This window comes from Dama dama, chromosome 9 (genome assembly GCF_033118175.1).
Source record: "Dama dama isolate Ldn47 chromosome 9, ASM3311817v1, whole genome shotgun sequence".
Classification (NCBI taxonomy): Eukaryota; Metazoa; Chordata; class Mammalia; order Artiodactyla; family Cervidae; genus Dama; species Dama dama.
This window is the reverse complement of record NC_083689.1, coordinates 102,252,324-102,265,261: the sequence shown is the minus strand read 5'-3', so window position 1 is coordinate 102,265,261 and position 12,938 is coordinate 102,252,324. Positions and strand designations below refer to the sequence as shown.

General features: G+C 41.0%; 1 protein-coding gene across 12 annotated transcripts in view; it reads right to left on the bottom strand.

The window, feature by feature from the left end:
* The window catches only part of PAM (peptidylglycine alpha-amidating monooxygenase), a 165,597-nt gene that overhangs the window by 98,949 nt on the left and 53,710 nt on the right, over nt 1-12,938 (bottom strand). For all 12 annotated transcript variants that reach the window (XM_061152083.1, XM_061152084.1, XM_061152085.1 and 9 more), the window contains exon 5: nt 1,495-1,580. In XM_061152083.1, coding sequence (XP_061008066.1) covers nt 1,495-1,580 — 86 coding nt within the window. The remainder of the gene's footprint in view (nt 1-1,494; nt 1,581-12,938) is intronic.

Below are 12,938 nucleotides of genomic sequence, written 5' to 3'. Positions count from 1 at the left end.
GTAATCACTTATACTTTAAGAGGACAACTCATTCACTTTTCAAGAAACAACAAAATAAAGAGAATGAAATTCTGTCCTTGTTGATTACATAACAGACACACACAAACCTATTTTTTCACTTTGTTTTGCATTTACTTATATCCATTTTTGGGCTTCCCTGGTGGCTCAGCTGGTAAAGAAACAGACTGCAATGCAGGAGACCCCAGTTCGATTCCTGGGTTGGCAAGATCCCCTGCAGAAGGGAGAGGCTCCCACTCCAGTATTCTGGCCTGGAGAATTCCAGGGACAGAGGAGTCTGGTGGCCTATAGTCCATGGGGCCACAAAGAGCTAGACAGGACGGAGTGACTTTCACTCACTCACATATCCATTTTTACTCTGATGGAATACAGGAAATGAGACTTCTTAAGATCATCTCAGGGGAACTGTTTTTTTTTTCCCATGTGAAAACAGGTATCTGCAAAAACATCACTGAAGAAACCAACTACTTACTAGATTATGATGTCAGTAAATTATTGGAATCTGAAGGGTTCCTAAGAGTCTTACTAGCAAAGTTTGCTAGTAAACTAGAAAAAAAAAAAAAACTGCAGAGAAAATATTTACAGACAGAGAAAAAAATGTCTTACCTTCTCTACTAATGTATCTTAAAAACATCAACAAATCTATGACAAACCTTCCTTTTAATTTCCAAACTTGTTTGGTAGTGGCTGCCTGGAAAAACTCTAGAGAAGATTCTAGCAATCATTTGAAGTAAAGCAAAACAGACATCAAACTGTAGGACTCAAGAGAGGCTCAAGGCTCAAGTCTTACATGACACGAGGAATTTAGGCAACATTTTGTACTAACTATAAATAGAAAATAACCTTTAAAGCTGTCTAAAAAGATTAAAAAAATTAAAAATTAGTGCAGGCGGCAGTTGGGGAGGCATTGCAAGATGCCACTACCCCATCCCTGAACCACGGCAGTCCTGGCGTCAGGACCGCACGTTCACTCTGATACTAAGAGAGATCCCCGTAATAAAGGAGACTCTGGTAATTCTCTCACACCTTGGAAGCTATGAACAATTTAGAGCGGAACTCAGAGAGCCAGCTGAGGTTTGGCATCACATTAAATAGCCAGGCTCCAGAAGTATTAAAAAAAAAATTTGTTTGCTGAAATGGTGATTTACTTAATTCCTGGCTCTCTTGGCTCGTGGAATGCTCCTGCTGTCAAGAACGAATGTGCCTCAGGCCAAAGGTGATTTGAGGTATACCCAGGTACTTTCTAATTCTATCTAAACTGTTGTGTGAGCAAATTACTTACCAAACAGAGGCAGAGGAAGAATAACTACCTAAATGAAACCTATTCAATACAAGCAGGTAGTAAGGGTACTTTAGTGTGAAATTACAACATAGAACACGGCCAACAGCTGTTGGAAAGAACATATAATAAAAAATACTTTGGAATAAAAAACTAAGCAGCTTAATATAAGACTATCCAAGAGGCCTCAGGTATACCTTTGGGGAGTCTCGTTGGGGGAGCATTTCTTGCCCAGGCATAGAGAATATTGGCTTTATCTGTACAGGTGCCTTCATCACAAAACCTGAAGAAGAAAATAAAGTAACTAAGTAAAGACTCAACTACTAAAATGCATAGAGCTCTCCCCATGGGAGGGGTGGGGAGGGGAAGGTATTTGAAAACAAGGTCAAGAAAAGTACAATACACCATCATTATACACCATTGATACACCATCATTATAGCCACATCAGCTTTAAGATCATAATGAAGACTGGAGCAAAGAACAGTTTTATATGTGAAAACAAGCACATGTAAACAGAAATCTGTCTGTTAGTTGCCCAATGTGAAACAACCCTGTGAGGTAGATATATATATTCAGTATGTCCATCCTTGGAAGGTACTCTATGTACTCAGGTAGAAAAGTAAGCATTACACGGAGAGTGTGTAAACCAAAGCTAAAGCAGTGGGAATCTGGAACTGGACTAAAACAACGTATGCATTTCCCATTTGGGGATCAGTGTAATTAATAGATCTTTGGCCACAGTAACCAACAGGACACAATGTCCGCCCTTAGCAGGGGGAACAATGCAAGTACATCCCACTGACAGAGTTCTTGTGGCTTTTTCTAAAATTTATGAATAATGGTTTTGCCATTTATAAACTGCTTCAAATCACCTAACCTTACAGAGCCTCAGTTTTCTGTCTTGTGAAACAGGGATCGTTATACTTACCCCAGAGTTGTTCTGTAAAATCAAATGATACGTAAATGAAAGCACTTCATAAACCTCAAAGCACTATACCAAGGTAATGCATTATTTAATAAAATATTCACTTTATCTAAAGACACTGCTGAGAGACAGTGTTTCATGGTCAAAGGAGCACAGGCAGAAAGACCTATCTGGAGCTGAGTCCCACAACCTCCCCGTAAAAGGCATGTACCCGGGACATGCACGCCAGCCCTCAAAGGCCCGGTTTCTGCGTGGAAACCTCTCTGACGGGCTGTGGGTGACGCGTGTGAGATAGCCAGTGCAGTAACCAGCACGTTGGTATCTATCTGGGAGATCCAATTTCACAAATGGTATACTCTCTGACTCCAAACCACACATTTTTTCCCCATGACACGACATCTCTTAGTTGGTTCTATTAGATAATTTGACTCGTTCAAAACACTGTTAGGTGATACTTTCATGCTGCTTTCATAGATTTGCGTCTTGAGAAACTGGCACCAAGCAAGGTCAGAGTCAGGAATTTAGGCAGAGCCGAGGGCTGTCAGGGACAAGGACAAGGAAAAAGATTGCTTCTTGGCTGGGAGGCTGGCTCACACAGGAGAAAAAGTGCATTGCCTGTGGCCTGGAAGGGAAGTGAAGGTTTCCTAAATAGGTTAGAGACTAAGCCTAGAATCCCAGAGAACACCCAAGCCAGCCTCCGTGGCTGGGACTCCTAACATGCTTCCTGCTTACAGCCAGAAACGGGGGCAGATGATATGCAACACGCACAGACTGCTGTTATTTGTCTGAATCAAGGCCAAAGAACCAGGAGGCTCCAGAAGGCTATGCTGAGCAAATGTTCTTGCGTCTCTAAATCAGGCTGCAGAAAGAAACTGGGTGATGTGCAGTGTAAAACGCATCCACCAATGGTTTCTTACTGTTCACTGTCGAGAACAATATACTTAGATGAAGCAGCCTCACCACGTGAGACGTGCGTTGGAACAAATGTCTGTGACAGCCTTGTGCCAACTATGCTAAAAGCCTTGGGGTGCTGGGTGGTACCCAGGAGCAGAATTTCCCTCCGTGGCCTCACGCTATAAATTAAGAAATGAGACCGTCAGATGTGATGAACTTGGTATCTCACTGCTGGTAGCTACTAAAATTTAAAGATCTGCATGGCAATTTACACAGCTTTGCAAGAAAGGTCATAAATATGCAAGTGCCTAACATCCATGTGATGCCAGTCTCAGGATTAACAAGATAATTGTTTCCTCTGATATGAAAGTCAAGTCAGTGTACGACTAGAAAGAACTAGAATGAAATATACCAGAAAAAAACTGGTTTAGTAAAGTTTTCTAAGCGAAGTCAGAGTTTTCTAAGCTACGTGTTTAATTAAAGTCACTTGCTGGCACAAATTCTTTCACATGCTTCCCCAAAGTAACACCAGAAGAAAAATTAAACATTGTAGCATAACACACGAGGTGTTTATGATCTGGGCCCTTGTTACAACACCAGAAAAACAAAAAAAAAAAAAAACAAAAAAAAACCCCTTTTCAGTCATGCCAAGTTTCTTCCAGTTTTTAATCTCTCTTCTCCACTGTTCTCTCTTCTGCGAAAACCCCTTCCCCAACTCTATGCCTGACACTCTTGTACTCACTTTCTCATTCAAGGTTCAATTAAACTCTTCCTCCTCAAGGACACTTCCTCTGATGAGAATCCCACCCAACTTGCATTCTTTAAGGAGAGCAGGCCTCCGAAGTATCAGCTTACTTAACTCCTCTCCAACCAGACTGTATAGACTTTGAGGTTTTGCTCCTGTCTTTCACCCTGTACCCCCAGGACCTGCAGCCTTGCGAGGCATTTAGTAAATGCTCACAAAATGTCTGGAGAAGTTCACTTCTAAGTCAATTTTTAACTTTTTATATACAAACACATAGATAATTGAACTGGCCTAAGTTTTATTGTATTGTCAAGCATAAAATTTTAAAAATCTTTAGTTGAAAAGTTAACTAAAATATGGAAAAAAAATTGAAGTATCATCTGCCTGGTATTTTGTACAAAGCAGCTCATACTCTCACAAGAACATTCCAGGTAGGTTATACTTTACAGCTGAATAAGCTCAGAGAGTTCAAGTAACTGTCAAAAGGTCACACAGCCACATCACGACTCACACCTATGTCTGTCACCCTCCTTTATATCTCTAGCTATGAGACTGACTTATGGGCAGAGACTTCATGGTATTATATGAAGATCAGCTTTGATGACTACTATCGTACCTGAACTAAGTTGCAATTTGAGTATGCAATTCTGACATCAAGTTTAGATAAAGTAAGTTCTTCTGACTTGTTCGCAAAACGACAATGATTTTATATTTTATGGTCTTTTCAGGTCTGGTAAAAGAAGAGCTCCAAAAGCAAACTTTGATTTGAGTTTAAAATCCTTTTTTATGATTTTTTAAAAATTATATATAACTCAAGGTTGACTAAAGAATCTCTCATTGGAGGGCTCAGGGATAGTGAAATTCATTCTAAAACTTAATATGTGGGAGGACTAAATGAAGAGGAAAAACAAGAGGCCAAGAGAAATGAGTCCTACAATGGATAACATAAAAGAGTAACAAACATTTGGATAAACTCTGCACCTTTTCATTGTCAAATTTACATTTCTCATTTTAAATGGTAACAGTTATCACACTTCCTCTACATATTAATAAAATGACCAACAAGATAAAGATAGTATTGCATATGTGAACTTTCCAAAAAGGGTCCTATAAAAATAGTGAGAATTTTTAAGATTCTTATTAAGAAGAAGAAGGGTATTAAGGCTAGGAAGCAAAGTAACCCTTGATCAATGGCTGTTGTAATTTCAGGCCTCATTGACCAGGTTTCTTATTCTTATAATTCTAGGGGCTTCTCCTAAAGGCTCCTCTAGATTAGACCAATTAATTGTGAAAAGATTCTCACAGCTCCCTAGTGGTTTCTTAGTAGTCATAGCAAAAATGGTAAGAATTAACATTTGAAAATAAAACTACTCTGGATTCTTGGGTCTTTGCTGTAGAACCTTTTCACCTCTAATCCACGGGGAAACCATTCAGATGGCATGAATATTTCCAGACTATGCCAAGCTCTGAAAAGTGCTAGCCTGTCATCTTGAATTATACAAATAAAGCACAAATGACTGTTAAAGTACCCCTCTGGTTCTATCTGTTAAATGCTAGTTAAAATCCAAGGTTACTTAGGGAAAATCAGAACTGATAAATCATTCCTACCGTTGTCTGAAAAAAATTTTTTTAACAAAATTGTCATGCCCTAAAGTTAAGTCTGTATGGTCTTCAGTTCCAGTTTTAATGCATTAAGTATTTAAGAGAATCACAGGAAAATTAATCCAAAGTTAGAAAGCTTCTTTAAGAAACACTTATAAAATCAATGACATACATGGTATGTCCTTTTCAAAACTGCATCCAGCATGAATCAGGAATTCAAATTTCATCAACTGCTTTATAAACCCACAGCACATATTTCCCAGTTTAGACAAATCCTATGTGAATTTCAGTGCAATGGGTATACACCAACCAGGGAATTCCCCTGGTGGCTCAGATGGTGATGAATCTGCCTGCAATGCGGGGCATACATTAGCACAGTAATTAGAAGGGTGCCTGCACGCGTGCTCCTTGTGTCTGACTGTGTGACCCTATGGACCGTAGTCCACAGGGCTCCTCTGTCCATGGGATTCTCCTCCAGGGGATCTTCCTGACCCAGGGATTGAACCCGAGTCTCTCACCTATCCTGCACTGGCAGGTGGGTTCTTTACCACTAGCGCCACCTGGGTAGCCCAATAGGAAGGATAATTCTCAGAAGGTAAAGAATCCGCCTGCAATAGGGAGACCTGGGTTCAACCCTTGGGTCGGGAAGATCCCCTGGAGAAGGAAATGGCAACTCACTCCAGTACTCTTGCCTAGAGAATTCCATGGACAGAGGACCAGTATTCTTGCCTGGAGAATCCAAAGGACAGAGGAGCCTGGCGGGCTACAGTCTATGGGGTTGCAAAGAGTTGGACACAACTGAGCAACTAACACTTTCATTTTAATGCAAAAGCTAAATAGAAGAGATATTTAAAAGGAACCAGCCTGAAAAATACTACAATATCCAGGCTTCACCCTCACTCCCCACCCTGACCCTACCCCTCTCATCATCAGATCAGAGAGGCTATAAAGTCTACAAGAGCAGAAGTGTAACCAAATTCTTGGTTACAAGTGTAACCAAATTCTGCCTAAGAATGCCCTTGATACATAGTGGGTGGTTAACAAATATCATATTAATAAATGAATAAAGATAATAGTTACCATTTTTTAAGTACTTCTATGTGTCAGGCACTGAACCAACCATATTACTTACACCAGCTCCCTTACTCTTCCTGATGGCCCAAGCAGGCAGAATTAGTAGCCCCATTTTATAGATGAGGAAACAGACCAATACAGATTAAATAACTGGACCGATGTTTATTACAAGTAGTAGAACTGAGATTGGAACCCAAGATGCTCTGATTTCAAAGTTCCAGTTCTATATTAAATGTTACTGTACTGTGCTTTATTTTCCTGGACTCCCAAATCACTGCAGATGGTGACTGCAGCTATGAAATTAAAAGATGCTTGCTCCTTGGAAGAAAAGCTATAACAAACTTAGACAGCATATTAAAGAGCAGAGACATTACTCTGCCAACAAAGGTCTGTCCAGTCAAAGCTATGTTTTTCTCCCAAGAGTCATGTATGGATGTGAGAGTTGGACCATAAAGAAGGCTGAATACCAAAGAATTGATGCTTTTGAATTGTGGTGTTGGAGAAGACACTTGAGAGTCCCTTGGACTGCATGGAGATCAACTAGTGAATCCTGAAGAAAATCAATCCTGAGTATCCATTGGAGGGACTGATGCTGAGGCTGAAACTCCAATACTTTGGCCACCTGATGCAAAGAGCTGACTCACTGGATAAGACCCTGATGCTGGGAAAGATTGAGGGCAGGAGGAGAAGGGGACGACAAAGGATGAGATGGCTGGATGGCATCACTGACTCAATGGACATAAGTTTGAGCAAGCTCCAGGAGATAGTGAAAGACAGGGAAGCCTGGCGTGTTGCAGGCCATTGGGTAGTAAAGAGTTGGACAGGGCTGAGCGACTGAACAACAACATAACACTGCTATCTTAGTGACCTTAAATAATTATCTTGTGAAAACATAATAATGTTTAAAGCCACATAATGTTAGTTTCTGTTGAAACAATCAAGATGGTTACAACTATGCCATTCCATTTTATTAAAACTGATACTATTCCACTAAGAAGTGACCAGTTGCTAAGGAAATCCTATCAACACCTCTAATACAAGCACCTAAAAAGCAGCCGAGGAATATGATCATTGGTGACTAGAAGTTAGAGCAAGATGACAACTCTATTTTAATGAAGATTCTTTATACCATTCGGATATACAATATAACATGAATCTATTACAATCTTAAAGTAGAAAAAGGAAATGGATACAATTAATTTTAGCCTAGCAGTAACTTATGTCTAACTTTGCTACTACACTCAACGACACATTTTATAGTGCTCAGAACAAGGATGGCACAGATTTTGAAGACTGTGATTTTTATTTATAATGACAATATGTAATGTATGTTAAACCTTAAAAGTTTCACTATGGCAGAAAAAACAAAGAGGGACTGCAAAAGACACCTGGTGAATCTTGCTGTATAGCCTATAGACGACAGGTAGCTAAGATGTGGGGAGAAGGCAATGGCACCCCACTCCAGTGCTCTTGCCTGGAAAATCCCATGGACGGAGGAGCCTGGTGGGCTGCAGTCCACGGGGTCGCGAAGAGTCAGACACGGCTGAGCGACTTCACTTTCACTTTTCACTTTCATGCACTGGAGAAGGCAATGGCAACCCACTCCAGTGCTCTTGCCTGGAGAATCCCAGGGACGGTGGAGCCTGGTGGGCTGCCGTCTATGGGGTTGCACAGAGTCGGACACGACTGAAGTGACGTAGCAGCAGCAGGATGTGGAGAGGGTGCCTAGTGGCAGCATACACAAATACCATTCTCAACCAAAAAATCATTATCATCATAAGAGAGGCCACAAAGCCGCATACTCATCTGGGAAGTAACATCCCCCTAAAAAAGAAACTGGTCATTTAAATGAGTGACCAAGCAGGGTGTCTCACATACAGGCTTCTCTATATGTATATTTATGTTTTAGCTACTTCTCTTTCTTCCCTCATCAGCATCTGTAACCCTGTGGAGACAGTGGCGTTTAAAAAAAAAACACAGCAGGTGGTTAATAAATAGAAGCAGTTGAAAGGAATTTAAGCTAAAGCATCATAGGATGGTAAAGCACTACCGCTTCAGCTTGAGAATGAGTTCAAGTTAGAACAGCTGGAAACAGCCTCATTTAACCAGCCGGAATTCTTCTTTCCAAAAAAAGATTCAACAACCTGTAGAAGCACCCTTAGATCTGTAAAGTGTAGCTGGTCATAAGCGTCATTAGAAACAGTTTTCAAATCCAGTGTTAATTCCTAAGACTGAAAACAGTCATTTTACCTCGACATAGATGATCATGTCAAAGTACAAGGCACAGTACAGAAGAGGCCCATTCACTCTAATCACCCAGTACTGTGAACACACAATCTTGGGATCTGCAGTCACAAACTGTCTTGAGCCCTAAGCCCCGCGCTCAGTTCAGTTCAGTCGCTCAGTCGTGCCCGGCTCTTGGTGACCCCATGGGTTGCAGCACGCCAGCCCTGTACTCAGCAGAATAGAAAGTGTGTGACGATACAACCTCACATTACAAACAGAAACAATGTATTTGGCTCCAAACGCCAAAACAATGTATATGAACAAAACATTTATGATTTTCAAAGTGTGAAACTCATGTAGCTAACCACTTATTATTTTTTTTTTAAATGACTATTAGAGTAAAAATAGAAGAAACGTATTCATTGAATTGGTTCAGTTCAGTCAGTCAGTCATGTCCGACTCGTTTGGATCCCATGGACTGCAGCACTCCAAGCCTCCCTGTCCATCACCAACCCCCGGAGTTTACTCAAGCTCATGTCCATTGAGTCGGGGATGCCATCCAATCATCTCATCCTCTGTCGTTCCCTTCTCCTCCTGCCTTCAATCTTTCCCAGGATCAGGGTCTTTTTCAATGAGTTGGTTCTTTGCATCAGGCGGCCAAAGTATTGGAGTTACAGCTTTAGCACCAGCCTTTCCAATGAATATTCAGGACTGATTTCCTTCAGGATGGACTGGTTGGATCTCCTTGCAGTCCAAGGGACTCTCAAGAGTCTTCTCCAACACCACCGTTCAAAAGCATCAGTTCTTTGGAGCTCAGCTTTCTTTATAGTCCAACTCTCACATTCATACGTGGCTACTGGAAAAATCACAGCTTTGACTACATGGATTGAATAGATACATGGAATTTCCAAGATCTAAAATTTACCATATTTTCATGGAGAGTGGGAATACATCTTTTTAATATCTAAACTACCTAGTTTTCAGCAGTTCATTTTCTGACCTCATTTTCATTTACTGAAGTCTAAAAGCCCCAAACAGAAACAGATTGGAAACAATTGTTGGTTCCAATTCAGCCAACAAGTGTGGGGAACCTGGACCTGCTACACTTTGACTTAAGCCTGCAAGTACAAATGGGGTCCAGAAAATCGAGCTATTGCTCTGCTTGCTCCAGTCCTGATGCCATTACTCCCCCTTGGCCCCTAGATGCAGCTGCCTCCTCCTTTAGAAGTCTAGGAAGGAAGGGATGAGAGTTCCCTTGACAGGTACTGCTGCCTTCCTGCCACGGGCCAGCAGAGCTGCTGCTTTTCCATCAGCTGGTTATGTGCATCCTCAAGAGGTATGTTAATTTAGAATTGAGCACCAGGCCCACCCTAACTATAAAGGGACCACCCCACAGTATATTAAAAGGTTCACATCAAAGTATGCAATTTAAATGCACATGCATATAATTAACTAGACACATTACCAGTGTGAGCTGCTAATTTGGAATGAGACACAAAAGACTGGAATATGTGCAGAGGAAAAAAAAAAACTTTAAAATTAAAATAACTACATAATGAAAACTGCTTCATGCTGTGTCTACTGTTTTCATGTAAACTTAATACAACTGTAAATATATTTTAATGAACAGGAGAAAGAGGCAATTACAGAGAGCAAAGGAGGGCAGCACCACAGTGAAACATCATCAGAACAGCTCTTAGCCTGCATATTAAAAGTGCTGCCTGAGGACAGGGGGTGAATTATGACTTCATAACTTCAGGGGGAACTGTTATTACACACACACCTATTTGCCAACTTGCTGGCAGTGAAATAAAACACTAGTGTGAAAACGGGGAAATCCTAGCTAACAAACAGAGAAGAGAGGAAATCTGAACTTGATGTTTTGGGTATAAACAACAACAACAAAAACAAATCACAGGGAATGCACCAGACAACAGTGTGAATCAGCCATAAATACACATTTGTCCCTCCCTCTTGGAACCTCCCTTCCACCTCTTCCCCCATCCCACCCCTCTAGGATGTCACAGAGCACCAGGTTGAATTCCCTGTGTTACCAGCAACTTTCTATTAGCTATCTACTTTACACGTGGTAATGTACATGTTTCAGTGTTCCCCTCTCAATTCGTCTGAACCCTAAAGAAAAGTGAAAGGGTTAGTCAGTCGTGTCTGATTCTTTGCAGCCCCGTGGACTGTGGCCTGTCAAGCTTCTCTGTCCATGGAATTCCCCAGCCAAGAATAGTAGAGTGGGTAACCATTCCTTTCACCATGGAATCTTAACCCAGGGATCAAACCCGGGTCTCCTGCATTGCAGGCAGATTCTTTACCATCTGAGACACCAGGGAAGCCCTAACACAACAATGTAAAAGCAATTATCTTCCAATTAAAAATAAACTTAAAATAAAGAGAAATGTAACACATAAAACTTAAAGTAATGTAACAGAAAAATTGGAGTTCTTTATTAAACTTAGAACCATGAGGAAATTAAACAGTTTAACAGGGTTCAAGGTAAAAGAAGGTGGTCTAAGACACTGTGTAAAACACTAATTTTTGCTATAACACCTCCAACTGGACTCAATCCTAGCACTCCTTTTCACCTTTTTTCTCTTTATATAATTTTATATGTGACCGAATAAAGAAACACACTTTTAAATTAATGAAATTAACCAATTTAATGGAACAAAATATTTTTTCCAAACCGTAAAAATAAATTATTTTTACAAGCTGAGAGTAGTGACCCTAAGAAAGCAATGGAAAATTTTCTTGGAGCCAAACTGAGGTTTATAACCCAGGAGGCAGTCTCTGAGAACTGTTTGGGAACGGTAGGTGGGGAGGTCGGTACATATCTGATTTTGGTGCAGGGAGTGTATGCAGCCAAGCGCACAACTCCGGACAAGGTTGCTGCTAGTCACGAGGAGCAGACGTCTTAGTTAACGCTGTAAATGCTTTTCTAAGTGTGGGCGGATGCAAGAAACTGAGTCATAAAATCTAGCCCCCTCCCCCAGATGTCTATCTGACGGCCAGTTGTGCCAGTTTTCCCAGAGCACAAGGGGCTACATCCTGACCTTCGCCCTGAATTCCTTTCAGGGTGTACTGCAGGGGAGTGACTGCAGTGGCCAATGACTTGATTCCTGTAGAACTGGATGGTGGGCAATAGTCTTTATTTTACAAGCCCTTCTCTTTCAGTCCTAATTTGCACCAAGGTTTGCGAGGCATTCTGTGCCCCGTTTGTCCCAGGATGCTCGGAATGCTCATTCCCAGACCAGGAAAACATTTTCTTGATAGACCACTCGATGTTCTATTACTGGGCCTCACCCTGTAACCCACAGCAGAGAGCCTCTGGCCCATCTGTCTTCCGAGTCTGTTACGGTCCAGGAAATGGTTTTCTCCTGTTGCTTCTTCCCACATCTAGAGTGACACTACTACAATCACTGATCTTACAGGTCTATATATTTGATGAATGGTTTCAAGTCGCCTAATCATCATTAATTTTCATCTGAGGCTCAGGCACATATCTGGAAGGGTAACGAACAATTACCTTGTAAAACAGGCGGAACACAAATAAAATTGCTAGTGATCACAGATAAGGTCACAAGTTAGCATTTCAGATGTCCATTAGGTACAGCCCAGCATCTCCCAGATTGTCTGACCATCAGTTCGATACCAATCTCTGTCTCTAAGGGAAATGATATATTGGCATTGGACATAAAGTTCACCAAAGATGTCTGCAGGTACACGGTGGGTTCTGGGTCATCATGAGCCCTGACAGGACTGAGAAAGGAATGTTATTTTCTAAACAAGTACATGACAGCTGCCAGGAGAAGAAAAGCTGATCTCTACCCTTGACCAGGTATTTTAATCCCAATTTCAACTGGGGACGTCCGATTAATACACAATGCAGATGCACAATGCCCACTAGAGTGGAGCGGGGAGACCAAAGGGCAGAGAAAAAAACTGTTTAAATTTTTCCTGTCTTGCTTTAAAAGGTGGATTTTTAATCTCATCATGGTATTAAAATATCCACTTCACTTTATCTTTTTTCACTAAAACAGTTTTGTATTCTCAAAATGATTTCCTCAGAGTGTGAATGAGTTCTTGATATTCTTACACATCAAAAACCACTGCTGGTATCATAACCAAAAATATACGTGCAAGTTTGGGAATCTTCATTTAAGTA